Here is a 17,513-nt window from a genome sequence, read left to right on the forward strand (position 1 = left end):
AACTGTGAAAACTGACCCCTGTGCATTAGTGAACCAGAATCACTTCGTAACAAGGTACTGGAGAAACATTTTTGCATGTTTTCCATTAAACTGTGTTAAAATAACGAACCCTGCCCAACATCAAGGAAGACCAAAAAATTCTTTAAAAACTTTGTCAATAATAATAATTTGTGGATGAAAAAAATCCTCTCAGGATCGCTTCGACTCATCATCTATATCTTACAGACTTCGCTGATCTTGTTCAATCCAGGTTGAACAATTTAGATAAATTCAATTTGTCACATTTGCCTGAGATTTTTGAGTACAATTCAAAGACTTGTAAGTAATTTGAGACAGTGTCTAAAACAGCTCTAATCTGACGGTAACTAGTCTATCTATAGTACAGTATATACCTACCTACATAATAATGTGAGATATTGCACTTGGTCACAAAACATTGTTGTCATTTGTTTGTATTTTTTCTTTACAGCATGTGGAAATCTACTAAATTAAGTCACTGTCTGAGACACACAGTACAGTATGGCACTTAGTTGATGTCTAAGTTTGGAAACATGCAGATTCAATACACATGTAACTGCAGCAGGGGAAGGGGGAGGAACAACCAGGTCGCACTGTAGCTAAGGAAACATTCCCCGTCACTGTTTGGCATGAGAGGGGATTTGACACTTGAATGAATGAAGAGTATGATGAAGGTGCTGCATGTGAGTGCCTTCTGCGCTATATTTAGTAATCTACTACTGCTCTGAGGTGGAGTCACTCACTTGTTAATTCCTTCATCACTTTTCTTTTTTTTTGTTGTTGTTGTTGACAAAATCGTGTTTGAATACTGCAAATAGGCCTCCTCTTCTGTATCTCCTCTTCTGGTTTTCTTTTTTGACTCATCTGCTCGGATCTGAGGACACTGAGGGTTTGCTAAAGTGGGTTCAACATACAGGTCTAGAAAAGTGCTGAGAAAGCTGGAATGTTAAGGAACGAGAGGAGGAAGGAAAGAAGGAGAGGCCATTTTTTTTAACAGTTATTGAAAATCAACACATATATAAAACTGCACGTGTAACATCACAGAAAGCAATTTTCTTTAACTTTCATCCCATCCCTCTCCAGGACTTCCTCTCCCACCATCAGGTCTATCTGATCTAGTAAATGGGAACCTGGTATGTGGGCGCTGCGTTGTTCTCAGTGAATGGTGGACTCTGGTAGGTCTCTGTGGTCTCAGTGTTACCGCCCCCTGGTGAATTGGACGGGAAAGGCTTGGTCGGTGCGCCGCCATCCATGTGCTCCGTGGTGAACAGGGTCATGTCTGTACCGAGCAGATACTTCTGGACAGCACGCACTGTAAGACCAGCCTACAGAGGTGGGAAGGGGAGAGAGAGTCAGAAAAACCACTCACGGTACGGCACTGACCCAGACGAAATCATAGAAAGATCAGTTTTCATGACCAAATATTAGTCAGGAAAACACCTTTTAAAAAGCAGGGTTTTTATCATAGTAGCAGCTGGTTAGCTTAGCTTAGCATACACTCTGGATACAGGTGGAAACAGGTACCTCAGCTCAGACCAAAGGTTATAAAATCCACCGGTTTGCACAAACTCCAATAAGTTACTGCTCCCATGCAGTCAAGACAGAGTTTGGCACATAACAGGGTTGTTAAATGGGTTAACATGTCTTTTTTATATCCTTCTTTCTGTACAAATCAAACAAAAATGTAACAAACTCAGAGATGTTGTGGCTCTGATTGGCCTGTGTTGTTACTTGTGGTTTTTCCCTTATTTTGAGTTTTCGTGCTAGGCTGAACGAAAGACTACAGCAGAGGTGGAGAAGTCTGCCAAAAGACAAATTAAAAATGTTTTTTTATGTCCAAAAATATTTTTGATGAAGTTCAGACAAAGATGTTGATATCCTACCATGAAACACACAAACCGTATGGATAACTAGGCTACTTAAAGGAGGTGCAGTCTGTAGGATTAATTGTAAGTCAGCAGAAGCATGACCAGTTTTCACCTCACCTTCAGTGAAATGGATTACTATCAAACGGACCAACCAGACTGACCAGAAAGGCCCTAATCCTGAGCCTTTGTTTGAAGTTGAAGCTGTTTGAAGTTATTAGCTTTGTAATTTGGAAAGTCTAACAGCTCTGTGGAAAATTGGGATGGTTTTGTTTGTACTGGTCAGCAGCATATAGTTAAGTTTAGTTTAGTGTGGTGTGGTTTAGTTAGTTTTGATTAGAGCTGTCTAGTTGTTCTTAGGTCCAGTATGTCTTTATCAGTCTGCAGTGTTGCATGTGTGCCTCTGTATGTCTGCGGCTGTGTGGCTGCATTATATCCTCACCCAAGTGATTATGGAGAAGAAAGAGAAGGCGATTGCTGCCCGAGCAGCATCTGCCCCCTGGTTGAGTGGCAGCTCATCAGGTGTGGTCCGTGACCACTGATTGGCCAGGAAACAGAAACTAACGAAGTACAGGAAGGTCCAGAAACCTGTCAGAGACCAGAGACACAGAGACACACATTGTGACAACAAAAAAGAAAGGTAATTCCTTGTCTAACTCTACAAACAGAGGAAGAACAAAACACAGTCACCCACAAAGGTTTTGTTTTTTTAAATCTCATCTGAAGCTGTTCTTTGTTCCCTTTATAAATAAAAAAAATATTCTCATTTCCCTGACATCTTGTTAGTTAACAGGTTTAATGTCTTGTTCTCTCTTCTGATGCATGAAAGCAAACATCTGAAACAAAGAAGTGTGTCTACCTGTGGGAAATCCCGGCCTTTAAATCCTGCCTTTTTACATGATCAAGCATCAACAAGGACAGCTATTTATGGCTGATGTGTCTGCAGTACAATAACTGAACATGTAAGGCCCCACTGCATTTGTAAAATAATATTCACACCTGTCACTGTCACTGCTCCTGGTCATTTGACCATGAAATGTCCTGTCAGCTTTGTTTGCTGTATGACCGACTGCCCTTTGTTTCCTCCTCACCTGAGAAGCCGATCTCAAGCATCACGGCCTTCTTCCTGTCTTTGACGGAGCTGATGGAGGTGAACTTGAAGTCGAGCAGGAAGAAGAAGGAGCACGCCAGCAGGCCCACCAGGCCCACAAACACACCGTAGTTGCAGGCATCCGCATTCTTATTGAAGACACAGTGGAGACGCTCGCTGCCAATATTGACGTAACCCTCGTTGACGATAGAGGCGAAGACCACCAAGGAAAATATCTGTGAGGGTTGGGGACGGAAGAGGGCGGAGTCAAGGGAGAGAAAGAGAGAGAGAGAGAATGGGATGAGGCAGATTGGTAAAGCGGAAGAGAGAAGGAACACAGAGGGATATCAACGTACAGATGATTGCTTTGACAATCACCATATCTCCATTTGCTTCCCGTCACCATGACTTTAAAAAGACACAAGCAGAGGCTCATTGGAAACAGGACTGTGGCCTCACTACCAGAGAGTGTCTCTTTGAGCGTGCTCAGACCAAAAGCATTAACCTAATTTCCACTCTTTCTCTCTGACTGACTGACTGAAGAGGTGGATGCTTCACTTCCTCTTAAGAATCACGTCGTCCCGAGGCAGTGTGTATAGCGAAAGAGGAATTGTGACAAAGGTTGCCATATCTCATCATGCTAAAACATTTTTCCCCACATTAGTTCATCCCGTTTCTATCAATAACAGCCCTTGTCACGTCTGATCGCTATAGTTTATTCGCTGTCTTCCTCCCTCCCTCTGTTCTCCACTCACACACTGACACTGATCAGCTGACTAACACACATTGGCAGAATAGGGCCGTGTGACACACACACACACACGCAAATGCAGCCGCACTTGGGGGTTTGGGTCATATGATGTGGGAGGTGCACACAATGGGATAATGTCGGGAGCACATTTTAAACTAATCACATGTGTGGATATAATCTGAGCAGATACAAACATAGGGTGCTTTTAATGAATCAGCACGACAAAGCTGTCAAAGCTACATATCTGAACGTAATGAGGAATTTTCACTAGTCTTTTCACGGTTATCAGAGTGTGTGTGAAGGAAAACTTGTGAATTTACAGTTTTCCTCTACTTTCCACAGACTGTTTTTGACACTAGTTCACTTTCTGCCTTCCTTATTTGCTTTATATTTTGATTTTCTCAATTTAGGAGGATGTAAAGATAAAGAGAACAGCAGCTTCAGCAATATAAGAACTTTTTTTAGTTGAGGGAGAGAGAGAGTGAGTTTGTCCACAATAAACGAATTAGTGGTTTCTGGTATAGGCCTAGTTTCTGCAGCTAACCGCCACTGAACATTTGCTGAAGTGCTGCAGCCTATATTAAGTTCAGCTTCATGTTACCCTGTGTTATAGTCTTGACCCTTTGCTGGGAACAACTGGATGTGACTTCCTAAGTCTGTATTCAGTGTTGGCCTATAGAAAAATCTCCAGTTACATCGATGAAATGGCTCTAATGCTCCAAATCATCACTGATAATGAGGTTGTTGTATTGTAGCTGGTGCTGTGTGATGAGACACAATTGTAATTCTGAAGGTTTTCAGCAGTTAAAGGAATAAAAACACGTCACAATCTCAATTAAAACATAAAGCACATTAGCTAAAATGCTTTTTAAAGGACTGATGTGGGCTGTTTGGACGGAAGCCAGTAGGTTCAGGTTCACAGTGCCTGTTTCAAGAGTGAAACCTGTCTCACCCTGCTTCACCCATACAGTCCACATCATGTTGGTCAGATGTGGAGTCAGAGACTATAGCAGGATGAAATAACTGCTTGTCCTCGTTCTGTAGAGATCCTACACTGCTCATGAAGACCTTCTCCGTGTCACCCAAAGGTGATGCGTTACATCAAACGCCAGGGCACGACGCGTCTCCGTGGCTCTGCGTGCGTAATGGTGCTCACGGACCAATCACAGGTGAGATGACGGACGACGACCGTTTAGGGCAAATCAGCAAAATCATTAATGGAAACATGATTGGGATTAAAAACACGAAGGGCTCGTGTGGTCAAAAATAGGACTGTGTTTTTCTGTTTTTTTATTAAAGAAAATATAATTGATTGCCATGCACGAACAACGGGGGGATGAGGGGGAGGCTGAGGAATATGAATATGGATCTGTCTTATTTTCTACACAATCCAGGTCCGGTCCACTGCTCATCTGAGCCTGTGCTTCACAACCTTTGTTGTTTAGAATGTGAGGATAGGAGATGATACAGCTGTTTTCGGTCCATTAGCCTAAACATCTGTACCAAAATCAGATTCATGGTCAGGGTGTCAGATAACCACCAGGCCTGACAGGGTTACACCCTGTACCGTAGATTTCTGTAGAAATTCACCCTCAAACACTGACACACACTCCTTCCACGGTTTTCCGATCACACACACTGCTCATCAATTATCGGTGCATTTCTGAGGATCTATATTTGCAGTGAGAACACGTCACGGGTCTCGCGCTGCAACGACAACAGAGAGGGACCCCCTCCTCCTCCTCCTCCTCCTCCACCTCCACCTCCTCCAACATACACACACATCGGCTATACACGCTACTACACACGATTACACACACGCAAACAGCAGTACCGTAGAAAACCCGCTCTCACCCAGGACAGCGCTCTGAGGATGGTCTGCGGCTGCTTCGCGAAGCTAATCGGGTCGATGGTGGACCCGGTCCGGCCCGCTCCGAACGATCCCCCTCCGTCCATCTTCTCTCTCTCTCTCTCTTTACTCTCACTCTCTCTCGCTCTCTCTGTGCGCTCCTCGCGGCTCCACGCTCCCGGCTCCACGGCAGGATGGATGCGCTGCTGCTCCGCTGCTGTAGGGACGGTGGCTCTTGCGCGCACCCAGAGGCGCGCGGTCACAGCGCAGCGGCGGACGCGGCGCAAGAGGGGGCGCGTGCAAAAGCGGTTGTGCCCGCGCGCTACAGAGTGTGATGGCTGTGAGCCATTCATGAGTAAGACTTTGATTATACATATAAATCCTATAGGCTATAGAGATACGATCGCTGAACGAAGAAGGCAACAAAAAAGGGTGGTGTGTGTTGTGCCATTTTTCATCCTAAGGTTAAATTGCAAAGTTGCGGAGGGCTTGAAGAGCTCCTCCATCGATTCATTGTGTTGTTTTAGAAAAGGGAAAGAGAAAATCAAAGAAAGAAAATCAAAGAAAATCAACATAGGCCATAAAGCTTCAAAAACACTGGATCCCTTTTCCCATAATCAGATGTTATGCTGCATTCATGTGTCCTGTGTCCACACCTCACTTTAGGCCCAGTACTAACAAGGCTACATCTGATAATGGCAATTTGTAGCAAGTCGTTGCCAAGTGAAACCAAACACACAAACAGTTCAGGCATACAGTATATCCCTTTAGATTAATTAACCTTGTTAATAGGCCTATTGGATTCTGTCTTAATGAAACACGTTGTTGACATGCATGTCTGCTTTTCACCAAGTGGGAGGTTTTGTTGGTATAACCCCCCCCCCCCCATTCATTCATTTTCTTTTTCATTTCAGTTTCATTAACAACTGCTCATCATTGTGGTTGAAACAAAATGGAATGCTAGATGCTCCCTGAAAGGGTTAAACCTCCACATGTTTCACACCCCTTGATCCTATGATGCCCACTTTGTATTAAAATGTGAATCTTGAAACTCAGTATGATGACATCAGTGTGACATGATTAGGGTTTATTTTCCACCTCAATCATGCCGATACATCCATCTTCATAGGTTTCAAGTACAAGTGAATGATTGTGCCCCTTAAGACCTGCACCTGAATTAGTTGTGGGTGGTGAGTTTTCACTTATCGGAATGACCAAAAGTACCATTAAGACTAATAGAAATAGTCCCCTCTTAAGAGCAGCAAAATAGAGAGTTGGGTTGATATCAGCAAAGCTGTGAAACACCTGCATGTGGGTGTAGGCCTATTGTAGGTTTCCAATAAGTTTGTAATATAGACCTCCTGGAATCAGCAAATATTTACAGATGTATAGTTTTTTTGTGGAATAAGAACTCCCCATTTCTAACGCCACTAGATCCCAAGAGAAAAATCACACAGTGAGAATGACCTCTTGGTCCTGACTGGCAGCTACAGCACAGGAGCTCTTCCTGAAGTTCAGTAGAACAGTTGACCTGATCTAAATGTGGGCGCATCGAGGACTGTTACTGTATAGGCTACAAACAATATACTGAGAGAAGAAACCGTGCATGAGGCGACCATCCGTCACACACATTGCTAATTTATGACAGATGGCATGGAAAACAGTCTCATGATGATGTAGCTTGGCCAAATACCACATAATATTCTGGTCACAAGTGACTTATCATGGGGTCTATACTAATTAATGCTGCCTCGACAATGACCATTTACTTGAACACCGAACTGCCTCAACATGAAATGAACCACACTGGTGCTGCAGGCACCTTTTATGTCAACAAAATCGTCTGGACTTGACCGTCCAATCCATGTGTTAACAAAATATGCAAAAATCAAATCAAATGAAATTCTCATCACAGTCCAGACACGTTGCATGTGAAACCGCCCCAGGAATAAATGGAAAGATAAAACATTCAAACTAACTGATGCCCAACAGTGATTATTTCAAGACCAGCACAGTCCTGTACCATGTTGCTGCTAAACCAGTGATGTCAGTGATATTGAATGAATTGTGCTGTGAACATGCACAACTGAAGCTGCTGTGCTAACACACTATCTTGCTCATCCCACTAGAGGGCGGTAATATTACATTACATTATTGAGCATATATGTAATCATTAAAGGAATAACCTTAACATGTCAGTATTGAGGCATGGTATAGCTCATTGGGTTGAGCAGGTGCCCCATATACAGAGGCTATAGTCCTCGCTGCAGCTGGCCCCGGTTCAAATACCCCAGCGCCCCTTTGCTGCGTGTCATTCCACCTCTCTGTCTCTCTCTGACTATCCAATCAATTAAAGGCATAAAAGCCGAAAACATGCCAGTATTGGGGAAAAAAGTAATTAAGACCAGGGTAAAGGAGAAATGCTGTAAATGTTTATATAACATAATGCAAACCCTTTATAGGATCATGATAACACTAAAACACATAGTGGCTATAGAGGACTAGACTTATTTTAGTGTGTGTGTCCTTTACTGGTTCTTTAAATAACACATTCACGATCAGCATGTTTATTAATAACACACACACACACACACACACACACACACACACACACACACACACACACACACACACACACACACAGATCACATTGTGTGTCTCCTTGACTCAGGAGAAAGGTTCTGCATGGTGCTGAGACTAACAGGTCTCTTAGCTTATTTTGTTCGTCCAAAAAACAATTTTCACTGACATGAAATGAAGAAACACAAGTAAATAATCACACTTAAATTATTATTTAATTTTAATTATTAAATTAAATCATATCAGCACTGAATTATGCAAATAAATCAACAATCCCTCCAGGTAAATCGCCTCACAACACACACACACAAACTGAGCATTTATGATGAAAATACAGTCTGTAACCAAAATATAATATGTAAAGTGTTGCGATAAATATTTTTCCACATTTTAGAAATATATATTTTGTGTTGTCATGATACTCTAGGTCAAACAAAACTTCAAAACACAACAACAAACTGGATAAAGACACTACATTCTTGAATTCAGTTGTAAATAGCTCACTATTGAAAAGTGAAACTTGTCAAGTCTGAGTCTGGAATTCATAGTAAAAAAACAAAAAACAATAGCATGTGCACAGACACTCAGGTTACAGGCTGCTTGGTAATGCAGAAAAGCAGTGAAACAGGAAATAAATGTTTTAGAATGGACATGTCCCTGCACGTTTTCAGTTTTCACAAAAGATAGTATTTAAATTTTTTAGATCTCCTCAATAATCTGAAATCACAGCAGGTTCATTGAAACATGTTTTACTATGAATCTTAATCCCAATTTGAGAGACAGAGAGGAATGCATAATTGTTTTGTGTCCTTATGTTTTATTACCAGATCAGTTGAATTAACTAACTAACAGAGCTAACAAGCCAGTTGATATTCGCCACACATCTTCATCACATCGCGCCTCTCCACAACAGAGATGTGAGCTAAACCTTGTGGTGTTTCCACATTAAGTTTTGCACTGACTTAGAGAATTGTTCTTCTCAGGTCTCAGCTCAGTCCTCACATCTCTGACAACTCCCGACACAATCCGTCAATCACAGGAACCGTCTTTCCATCCGTCTTTCCACCTCTCGTCCACTCGGGAGCAGTCGAACTCAGGCTTCCCCAGCCGGATGTTGACACCATTATGGAGATGACAGAACCACTGAGACAGAGCATGGCGACTGCTGGTGTCCGGATGATTGGTTTTTAATCTGTGGAGAGGAAATGAAAATTGTCTAATGTTATCTAATGGCAATTAAAAAGGAAGAAAAGTGGTTGGTGAAAGATAAGAGGAAGAGCATAGCATGGAGCAGAAAGATATAATAACTTTGACCAAAAGGCCGGGTTAAAGTCTCTGAGATACATGTCATACTGATACCAGTGAATGCATGCAAGGTACAAATACATATTTATCATAATACAAACATGTGGCACACTGGACAGCAGTATTGTGATTTGAACATAAATGAGTAAAATGTGCAAAATCCCTGCTAAGATCCCCTCAGTGTGACTCTTTTGCACATATTTTCTCACTTCAACATGTGACTCTATATGAAACCTGAAGGAGCACTGTGGTCTGACCTTTCCCTGAGGTCTTCTGCACACTCATCACAGGGGAAGAACTTGGAGAAGAGGTTGATGAACTGCCCCATCTCTTGCTGCTGGGTGGGAGACGGACGGTCGGGGTAATAAGCCGCCATGGTGTGCAGAAAGGACCAGGTGTTACGCCCTAGTTCTCCCCTGTCCAGTGGGCACTGTGGGTCTTCTTGTGGCTCCATCTCAGCAGCTCGGCCCCCCTGGAGGGTGAGAGTAGACGTTCAAACACAGCGCCACACACAGCAGAGTCAATAAGCTGGTAGTAATTCATACTGATGAGAGCAGGGAAGCCAACTGCATTATGTCTTTTATTGTGGTTAATGGTGATGTGTGGCTGTGGTTGATACATGAGCCAGAGTAGCTATTTACTATCCAGTCCAACAGGCTGGGTCTATCAGTATCAAATAAATGTAATAAATTAATATATAAACATACCTGAAGCTAGAACATTAAAAGGATTGAAGAGAAAGTTTTGAGAGGGATGCCAAGAGTAGAAAAGAAATTGATTTGTGGTTTGAAAGACAATGACTCAGCAAATATTTAGATAAATGATTAACGTGTTTCAAGGCTCCAAACATTTTCTAAATTGAGCCTCTGTAGCCTACTGTTATGATTTGTTGCTTATTCTGACCATACATGAATGTAAAATATAGTAGCCTATTATTAGTTTGACTGAAACATATGACTGAAGATGCTTCAAAGCTTTATGGGGTTTTTTTCTTCCTGATTTTGTGACATTTTATTGTCGAAGTTGATTACTTGAGAAGACGATCTGGAAATTAATTGAAATTAAAGTAGCAGATACAAATTGTTGCCATGGGCCTCTGGCGTTAATATGTTAGAGCAGCCAATAACCAATAAGCAACCATGTCGTCATATATTAGGCTATAGCGTTGTAATGCAGCGCTAAAAACTCAACAAAATACATAAATGAACCCAGACAAATCAGATAATAAATCATAGAGTTTTATGACTACAGTCTCCCTAACAGATACAGTAGATAGATCCTCCAAAAACCCGCCACAGCACCGTGACCTCCTGTCACCTGTGTAGCAGCTGTCGTCTGTGTCTTCTGGACCTTCATCCACGATTTAAAGTCCGTACAAGCCCTGCACGGCTTCTTCTTCACCTCCCCGGTCTGCTCCTGCTCCTTACCGGAGCCGTCCTCCGGTGCTCTGCCGCCGACCGCGAACGGGAAACCTCCAAACCCCTGCGGCACGGCGGCGGACGATCCTCTCGGTCCTGTGGGCGCAGCCATGTTCGCTCTCTACATCGGTTTCCTAACGAGCGACTGACCCGTGATAGCGATAGTGACAAGTATCGAGAAACACACGACCGGTGCACGGACACATTGTTGTCTATTTAATATTGTGCTCCCATCACGGTGGAGCGGCACACTTCCTGAATACCGGCGAACGGTGCTGTGCGAGCGAGAGGAGCACACCGGGCTGGAGATGCGTCAGGACGAGTTTCCTTGTTTCCCCCCGGACCTCTCACCGGCACGGACCGTGTTCCGGTTGGTGATGTCGGTACTGTGTGCATGCCGCGGACTGTAGCATTTGTCAAAGTGTAAATATCTATCATTTCACACCACTTTAAACGCCTGACATTGCACGTGTTTTACCCGGATACTCCATTTAAAGCTCTGCTCGCTGTTGTTGTGGTTTACCGACTGTGTAGTGGTGCTGTTAGCCGGGCTAGCCAGGAGGCTAACAAAGCTAACAACTAACTGTGGTGGTGGTGGAGTGACACGTTTGTATTTTTGTCTTCTCTCTCTCTCTGTGACAGTGTAGCAGTCAGCATCACCTGAAACGCCACCATGGGGATAACGGAGAAAATCTCGGAAATAGAGAAAGAAATTGCTCGAACACAGAAAAACAAAGGTGAGAGAGGAAGCAGACTCGTGGCTAACTGTTAGCTGCATCATGGATGAACTTGCAGCCAGCTGTGTGTGTCTATGTGTGTAATGTTACCCATTAATATCGCAAGATGATGCCCTCTATTTGACACATTTGGACTGATAACAGTGACAATCAAAATTAAAAAAGTTACCCACACACACCCGTTGCCTTTTTACCCATATAGTAACATTATGATATGACCTTTTACATTGGTCCTTCATGTCATCAAACCTCCCAGATAAGATTTTCAGTCACTTCCAGGGCTCCAGAATAACTTTTTTTTTTAACTTGGAGTACAGTGGCCCCCTAACTTAAAATTTTAGGAGCGCAAGCAGAACATTTAGAGGCATACATTAACTTGTAAGGCAAATATTCACATTTCCTTTTCATCCATGATCCTACACACATTGGCCTGCCACCTATAATGACAGATTCCAGATTTTTTGAGTCGCCCCTTAAATTTACTGGATGCACATGTGCAAGTAGATGAAAAATGTACTTTCTCTGTCTCAAGTTTTAGGGGAAAAATGCTCCCATTGAGGTTCAGTCTGGAGCCCTGACTTGTTTTGTGTGTCTCCCACAGCTACTGAGTACCATCTGGGATTGCTCAAGGCCAAGTTAGCCAAATACAGAGCTCAGCTTCTGGAGCCCTCCAAGTCAGCGGGGGCTAAAGGCGAGGGCTTCGATGTTATGAAATCAGGAGATGCCCGTGTTGCTCTCATCGGGTTCCCTTCTGTGGGTAAGGTATGTCAACATGGTGGATGGAGGAGGTTTGTGGTCTTGGGTCTGGATCTGAGAAGATGGGAAAATCATGCTGCTCTCTCTTTCTGAACTATTTTTTTAACCTGTACTGCACATCTAACCCTAACACAAAGTTCGTACTGTGTCAGTCTAATGTGACTCTGTTATGTCCTGCAGTCCACTTTCCTCAGTCTGATGACATCTACGGCCAGTGAAGCTGCTTCCTATGAATTCACTACCCTCACCTGCATCCCCGGTGTCATTGAGGTAAATGCACACTCTTACACCAATGCATATCTCCCCATTTGTAATTTTAAAATGATAATGAGCAACTTTATGAGTGGTTTACACTGTTATTTGTTGTTTTTCAGTACAAAGGGGCCAACATCCAGCTGCTAGATCTGCCAGGAATCATTGAGGGTGCTGCCCAAGGTATGATTGGTTTCCATGTTGGTGTAATTAGGTTGTGGTGAGCTGGAATGTCAGATTTGTCATGTATCTTTTTATTGTTATGGTAATTGTAGCAAAATAATGACTGAATGATTATCCAATTGGTAATAAATAGATCAGATATCCTAATTGTGACAGGAAGATTCATGTAGTTTAGAGGAGACAGCTAGCTCCCAGGCCATCATGCTATACTGAGCTTTTTCCTTTTTTCAAAGGTAAGGGCAGAGGTCGACAGGTCATTGCTGTTGCCAGGACAGCAGATGTGGTCATCATGATGTTGGATGCTACCAAAGGAGAAGTTCAGAGGTGTGTGAGGCTCTTTGTTGTTGTTGTTGTGTAAGCAAGTTGATTCTCATCAGTGATTACAGTGCATGTCCCTAACCTTTTTTTTTGTTTTTTAATCTTTCCAGAGAACTTCTAGAAAAAGAGTTGGAGTCAGTGGGCATCAGACTCAACAGGACGAAACCCAATATTTATTTCAAGGTACAATTTCCATTTTCTCACCTTTTTTCATCTCTTGGGGGTCACCACATGCTTTTGGAATCAGGAGGTCGTGAACATCAGCAGCTAATTTCATTAACATCTCGTTACGAGTTTTATATGTCAAGTGTTTTATAAGGGAAATATTTGATCTAGTTGTCTGGCTGCCTTGTTCTCTTTTTGCTGGATGGATAAAACAAACTGACATGACAGTCAGAAAAAGTATGATTTTGCTTCCATCTCTAGGAATAAATGCTCAAATTGTCATATTCACCATGTTTTGTTTTTTTTGTATCTCTCCCTGCAGCCCAAGAAAGGTGGCGGCCTCTCCTACAACTCCACAGTTCCTCTCACCCACTGCTCAGAGAAGCTTGTTCAGCTCATCCTTCACGAATACAGTATCCTTTATTCTGCCTTTGACAGAGGAGAATTAGACGTCAATATTTCTCTGCCCCAGTATTTCAATATTTTCACTCTCTCTTGCTGTCTCTGAGTTTCCCTTTTGTAAATGAATTTGAAGAGTATCATGTAGTGCAGACGAGGATACCTGGGGATTAAATACTTGGGTTAAGTGGAGGAAAATGGATTTAACAATTTGCTCGCTTTGCAGGAATTAGTTTTACAAGGGATTATTTATGTCTTCAACTCTTAGCTCCCTGAACAACATGAAATGACCCATGGAAAATTATTTTTGAATGTGTGTATGTGTCAATGTCTCCCTAAGCTTCACTGTTGATTTCTTTAACCGCTGCTCGTCAGAAATCTTTAATGCAGAAGTGCTCTTCAGGGAGGACAGCACACCAGACGAGTTCATCGACGTCATCGTGGGGAACAGAGTTTACATGCCTTGCCTATATGTAGGTCAATGACTCATCAGGAAGTTGTGTCAAGGCCTTGTACCTTCAGCTGTTTAGAACCCTCCAATTGGTTTTTGTTAACCACTGTTGTTGTTTTTGTTTTTTTTTAAGTTTTGCAAAGATGTTTTTTTTTCCAAAGATGAGTTTATTAATTAAACTCATCTTAATTTATAATTATTTATTTATTTATTTTTAGAATGTATATAAAAACATAATATTCTTTATTAAGTAACAACATGAAACTCTTGACAGTTGTCTGTGTTTTGTTTGTGATCCTTCCTCTCCTCATCGTTTGTGTGATTTTACAGGTGTACAATAAGGTGGATCAAATCTCCATTGAAGAAGTGGACCGCCTGGCTCGCAGACCTCACAGCGTGGTCATCAGGTGAGTAACGGCACAACTGTAATTTTGGTCAAAAGATATCATCCCTCTGTCCGTACGTATGCAAATAAGTTAAACTGCTCTCTCCTTTGTTCTCTGCTCATACGTACGTCAGCTGTGGAATGAAGCTGAATCTGGATTACCTCTTGGAGAGTCTGTGGGAATACCTGGCTCTGATTTGCATTTATACCAAGAAAAGAGGAGGTACCCTGTCATTCACCCTCATCCACCCGTTAGTCTGTCACAAGCATGTGAATATGTTGCTTTTTAACAAACCTTTTCCCTGTTTCTTCTTATTTCCATCAGAGCGCCCAGACTTTAATGATGCCATCATCATGAGAAGAGGAGCGAGTGTAGAACATGTGGTATGTAAAACGCATATCAATGTATTGTTTATATTAAAATGAACCATTTTAGAATATGTATGCTATATAATATGCAATACTAAGGTTAATTGTTTTAAATGTGCATAAACAAGGCTGTTTTGCTTTCTATCTGCAGTGCCATCGAATCCACAGAACCTTAGCCAGCCAGTTCAAATATGCCCTCGTCTGGGTAAGTTCATGTTTACAGAGGCAATGACCTTCTGAAAATTCCCCTCTTGTCCTCTTGTCCCATAAACTGAAATAAACTAAACTCTCGCCTGTTGATCTGTGCACAGGGATTAGGAATGACAGTTTGTAGATGTTATGAATATGCACACAGGGACCGCTGTACCTCTGATGGCTGTATTAGAGCTGCAACATGCACAGAACCCACAGTTTCAGTATGTTTTTATTCAGTTCAGAAGAAAAAAAAAATACTTTGCTACTTTCCAATAGCTTTACAGTAGAACACCATTTGCAGTAAAAACCATAGACATAACAAAATAAAAAATACTGCGCATTTAAAGTAATATTACAACAGGCTGCTTTGTAGCAGCATATGACTGACTGTGGTTATATTTGCAATGACAAACGTGTCCTGTACCGGCCATATATTGTGTCTCCAGTATAAGACTGAGTCTGACTGCTTCTATGTGCCACTTACACACTATATGTTATGTATATATTACCACACATGTGTCTCTAGCTTTCTGGCACACACCCTTGCATCATTTCCTCCGATGTATAATGGGGAATTTGTGTAAGAGGAGAAGCTTGAACAAACACTCACTATTTCCAGAGCTTTTCTCACTTTAACCTCCTAAATGAAGAGCTAAAGCTGGTTTTACTGTACAATGATATTAGAGAAGAACAGATGCAGAAGAGAGAACATATTTCTTTTCAGACCTCATAAACAAATGTAAGTATAGCCACTGTTGAAAAATGTGTTCAGTTATATCCCAAAGTCTACCTCACTGTGCAGCAATTTAAAATCTTTGAAACACACTCATGTCCTGCTCTGATTGGTCCTCCAGGGAACCAGTACCAAGTACAGCCCACAGAGGGTCGGCCTGACACACATCATGGAGCATGAGGACGTCATTCAGATCGTGAAGAAGTAAAACAAGCTTCTGTTTGGACGGAGGAGAGACTCAGCAGAGAGAAATAAATGGGGAAAGTACTGTACAGTAGATATACAGCAATGGAAAATAGCCACCATTCTTATTTTGTATATGATCATTAACAAAACAAAAAACTGAAGAGAGCCAGATCTGAGTTGGTTGTGGACAGACACTGATTTATTTTACCTTTTAAGATAAAGAGGGTACATTGATTCTGAAAGAGAAATCGGGGGGAAATAATAAAGTCCATAAAACATGAAATAAGTCTTGTGTATATTTATTAAACCAGAACTTGTGCAAAGTGCTGTGCAAAGAAATCAAGTCCAGGTCCAGAGGGCAGGAGAAGACCAACCTACCCTGACGTGAAAATATATAGAAACATTTATGGGTATAATCATAAGTCTTAACAGTTACTATTCTTGATTTAAATTGTCTATTTTAAGTATTTTGAATTCTTAATTTTACACTACGCTCCGAATATCCAACCTGCGCTGATTTTTTGGACACTTGAAGGAAGCAGGCACAACAACAATAATGCAACAATAATGTTTAGTCATAGAACTTGCACACTGGACCGCTGGCTTGCAAAATAGGTTGTTGCGTTGTCACACAATCACGCCTGTTTGATTCCACATCTAATACCAAGATTTATGATGAGCACAGAAAACCAGCAATACTAGAAACAGTGTCCCATGTAAAAGCTGTGCATTTAAGATTCCTGCTGGGGATCAATTAAGTCTTATAATATATTACATCCTAATTAATGTTGTGAATACACATGCAGTATTATTGGTCTGGATCAGCAAAATGACTGAAGCTGTGAAGTAGAGCAAGTGGTGTAACAAGTTCTCAACAGTAACTCAAAAGTACTTGTGTAAAATAATTGAGTAAAAACATCCAAATTTTGCAAACATCTAATACATGAAACAACAAAAAAGACATGTTTGAGTGGATGGGGACTTTAATAATGCTAAAGTTCATGTCTGCCTCATGAGAAATATGATTAGAGGTAAGAGTGGCCATTAAATATACAGTGTGTTCTCACCGGTGCACTGCTTTATTTCAGTGTAAGACAGTGTCATCTCTCCAGGTTGACATCCAGCACACCTCGCTGCCCCCTCAGCTGTACAGCGGGTGAGGGTCAGTGACCTCTGACCCCTCCTAACTGCCTCCATCCCTGCTGACCTGCTGTCTCGCTGTTGCTGTCCCTGGTGCTCCAAGGCAGGCTGACCATTTTTCTTTCAGAAAGTATGGACTCCCCTGCCAATGCTCCCCATTCACTGGCACACACACAAGCACAATAGAAGCATTAAATATTCACAAGCATCTCTTTGGTCTAGGAGAGGGGGACTGAGTGGGAGGCTTTATGAGAGAGAGAGGAAGAGAGAGAGAGAGAGAGGGGGCTGTGAGTTGACGCCGCTGGCTTTAAAGATGCCTTAAAGATGTCTCGTCAGAGCGAGTCGTGGATGGAGAGATTCTGCTTTGG

General features: G+C 42.1%; 3 protein-coding genes across 6 annotated transcripts; 1 reads left to right on the forward strand and 2 right to left on the reverse strand.

The window, feature by feature from the left end:
• Positions 1 to 445: 445 nt before the first annotated feature.
• Positions 446 to 5,814, reverse strand: syngr3a (synaptogyrin 3a). The gene is made up of 4 exons (XM_085784721.1): positions 5,579 to 5,814; positions 2,975 to 3,209; positions 2,326 to 2,471; positions 446 to 1,343 (listed from the first exon to the last, which is right to left on the reverse strand). The coding sequence occupies exons 1-4, from the start codon at positions 5,678 to 5,680 to the stop codon at positions 1,134 to 1,136; spliced, it is 693 nt and encodes a 230-aa protein (XP_085640847.1). The 5' UTR covers positions 5,681 to 5,814; the 3' UTR covers positions 446 to 1,133.
• Positions 5,815 to 8,331: 2,517 nt separating this feature from the next.
• Positions 8,332 to 11,225, reverse strand: gfer (growth factor, augmenter of liver regeneration (ERV1 homolog, S. cerevisiae)). Of its 2 annotated transcripts, none has more exons than XM_085784729.1 (3): positions 10,776 to 11,225; positions 9,716 to 9,930; positions 8,332 to 9,345 (listed from the first exon to the last, which is right to left on the reverse strand). In XM_085784729.1, the coding sequence occupies exons 1-3, from the start codon at positions 10,986 to 10,988 to the stop codon at positions 9,183 to 9,185; spliced, it is 591 nt and encodes a 196-aa protein (XP_085640855.1). In that variant the 5' UTR covers positions 10,989 to 11,225; the 3' UTR covers positions 8,332 to 9,182. The 2 variants fall into 2 exon arrangements, with proteins under 2 accessions (XP_085640855.1, XP_085640856.1); XM_085784730.1 differs by having other exon boundaries at positions 8,938 to 9,345; positions 9,716 to 9,920; positions 10,766 to 11,165.
• Positions 11,226 to 11,228: 3 nt separating this feature from the next.
• drg2 (developmentally regulated GTP binding protein 2) lies at positions 11,229 to 16,283 on the forward strand. 3 transcript variants are annotated; one of them, XM_085784727.1, is made up of 14 exons: positions 11,229 to 11,259; positions 11,519 to 11,613; positions 12,215 to 12,375; positions 12,550 to 12,639; positions 12,744 to 12,804; positions 13,038 to 13,128; positions 13,233 to 13,305; positions 13,610 to 13,700; positions 14,062 to 14,159; positions 14,468 to 14,544; positions 14,657 to 14,745; positions 14,848 to 14,906; positions 15,043 to 15,096; positions 15,941 to 16,283. In XM_085784727.1, exons 2-14 carry the CDS (start codon positions 11,550 to 11,552, stop codon positions 16,025 to 16,027), a joined length of 1,095 nt encoding a protein of 364 aa, XP_085640853.1. In that variant the 5' UTR covers positions 11,229 to 11,259; positions 11,519 to 11,549; the 3' UTR covers positions 16,028 to 16,283. The 3 variants fall into 3 exon arrangements, with proteins under 3 accessions (XP_085640853.1, XP_085640854.1, XP_085640851.1); XM_085784728.1 differs by having other exon boundaries at positions 11,524 to 11,613; XM_085784725.1 differs by having other exon boundaries at positions 11,241 to 11,299.
• The last annotated feature ends 1,230 nt before the right edge of the window (positions 16,284 to 17,513 follow it).

Source organism: Trachurus japonicus, chromosome 8 (assembly GCF_045865225.1).
Source record: "Trachurus japonicus isolate A0001 chromosome 8, Traja_1.0".
Lineage (NCBI taxonomy): Eukaryota > Metazoa > Chordata > Actinopteri > Carangiformes > Carangidae > Trachurus > Trachurus japonicus.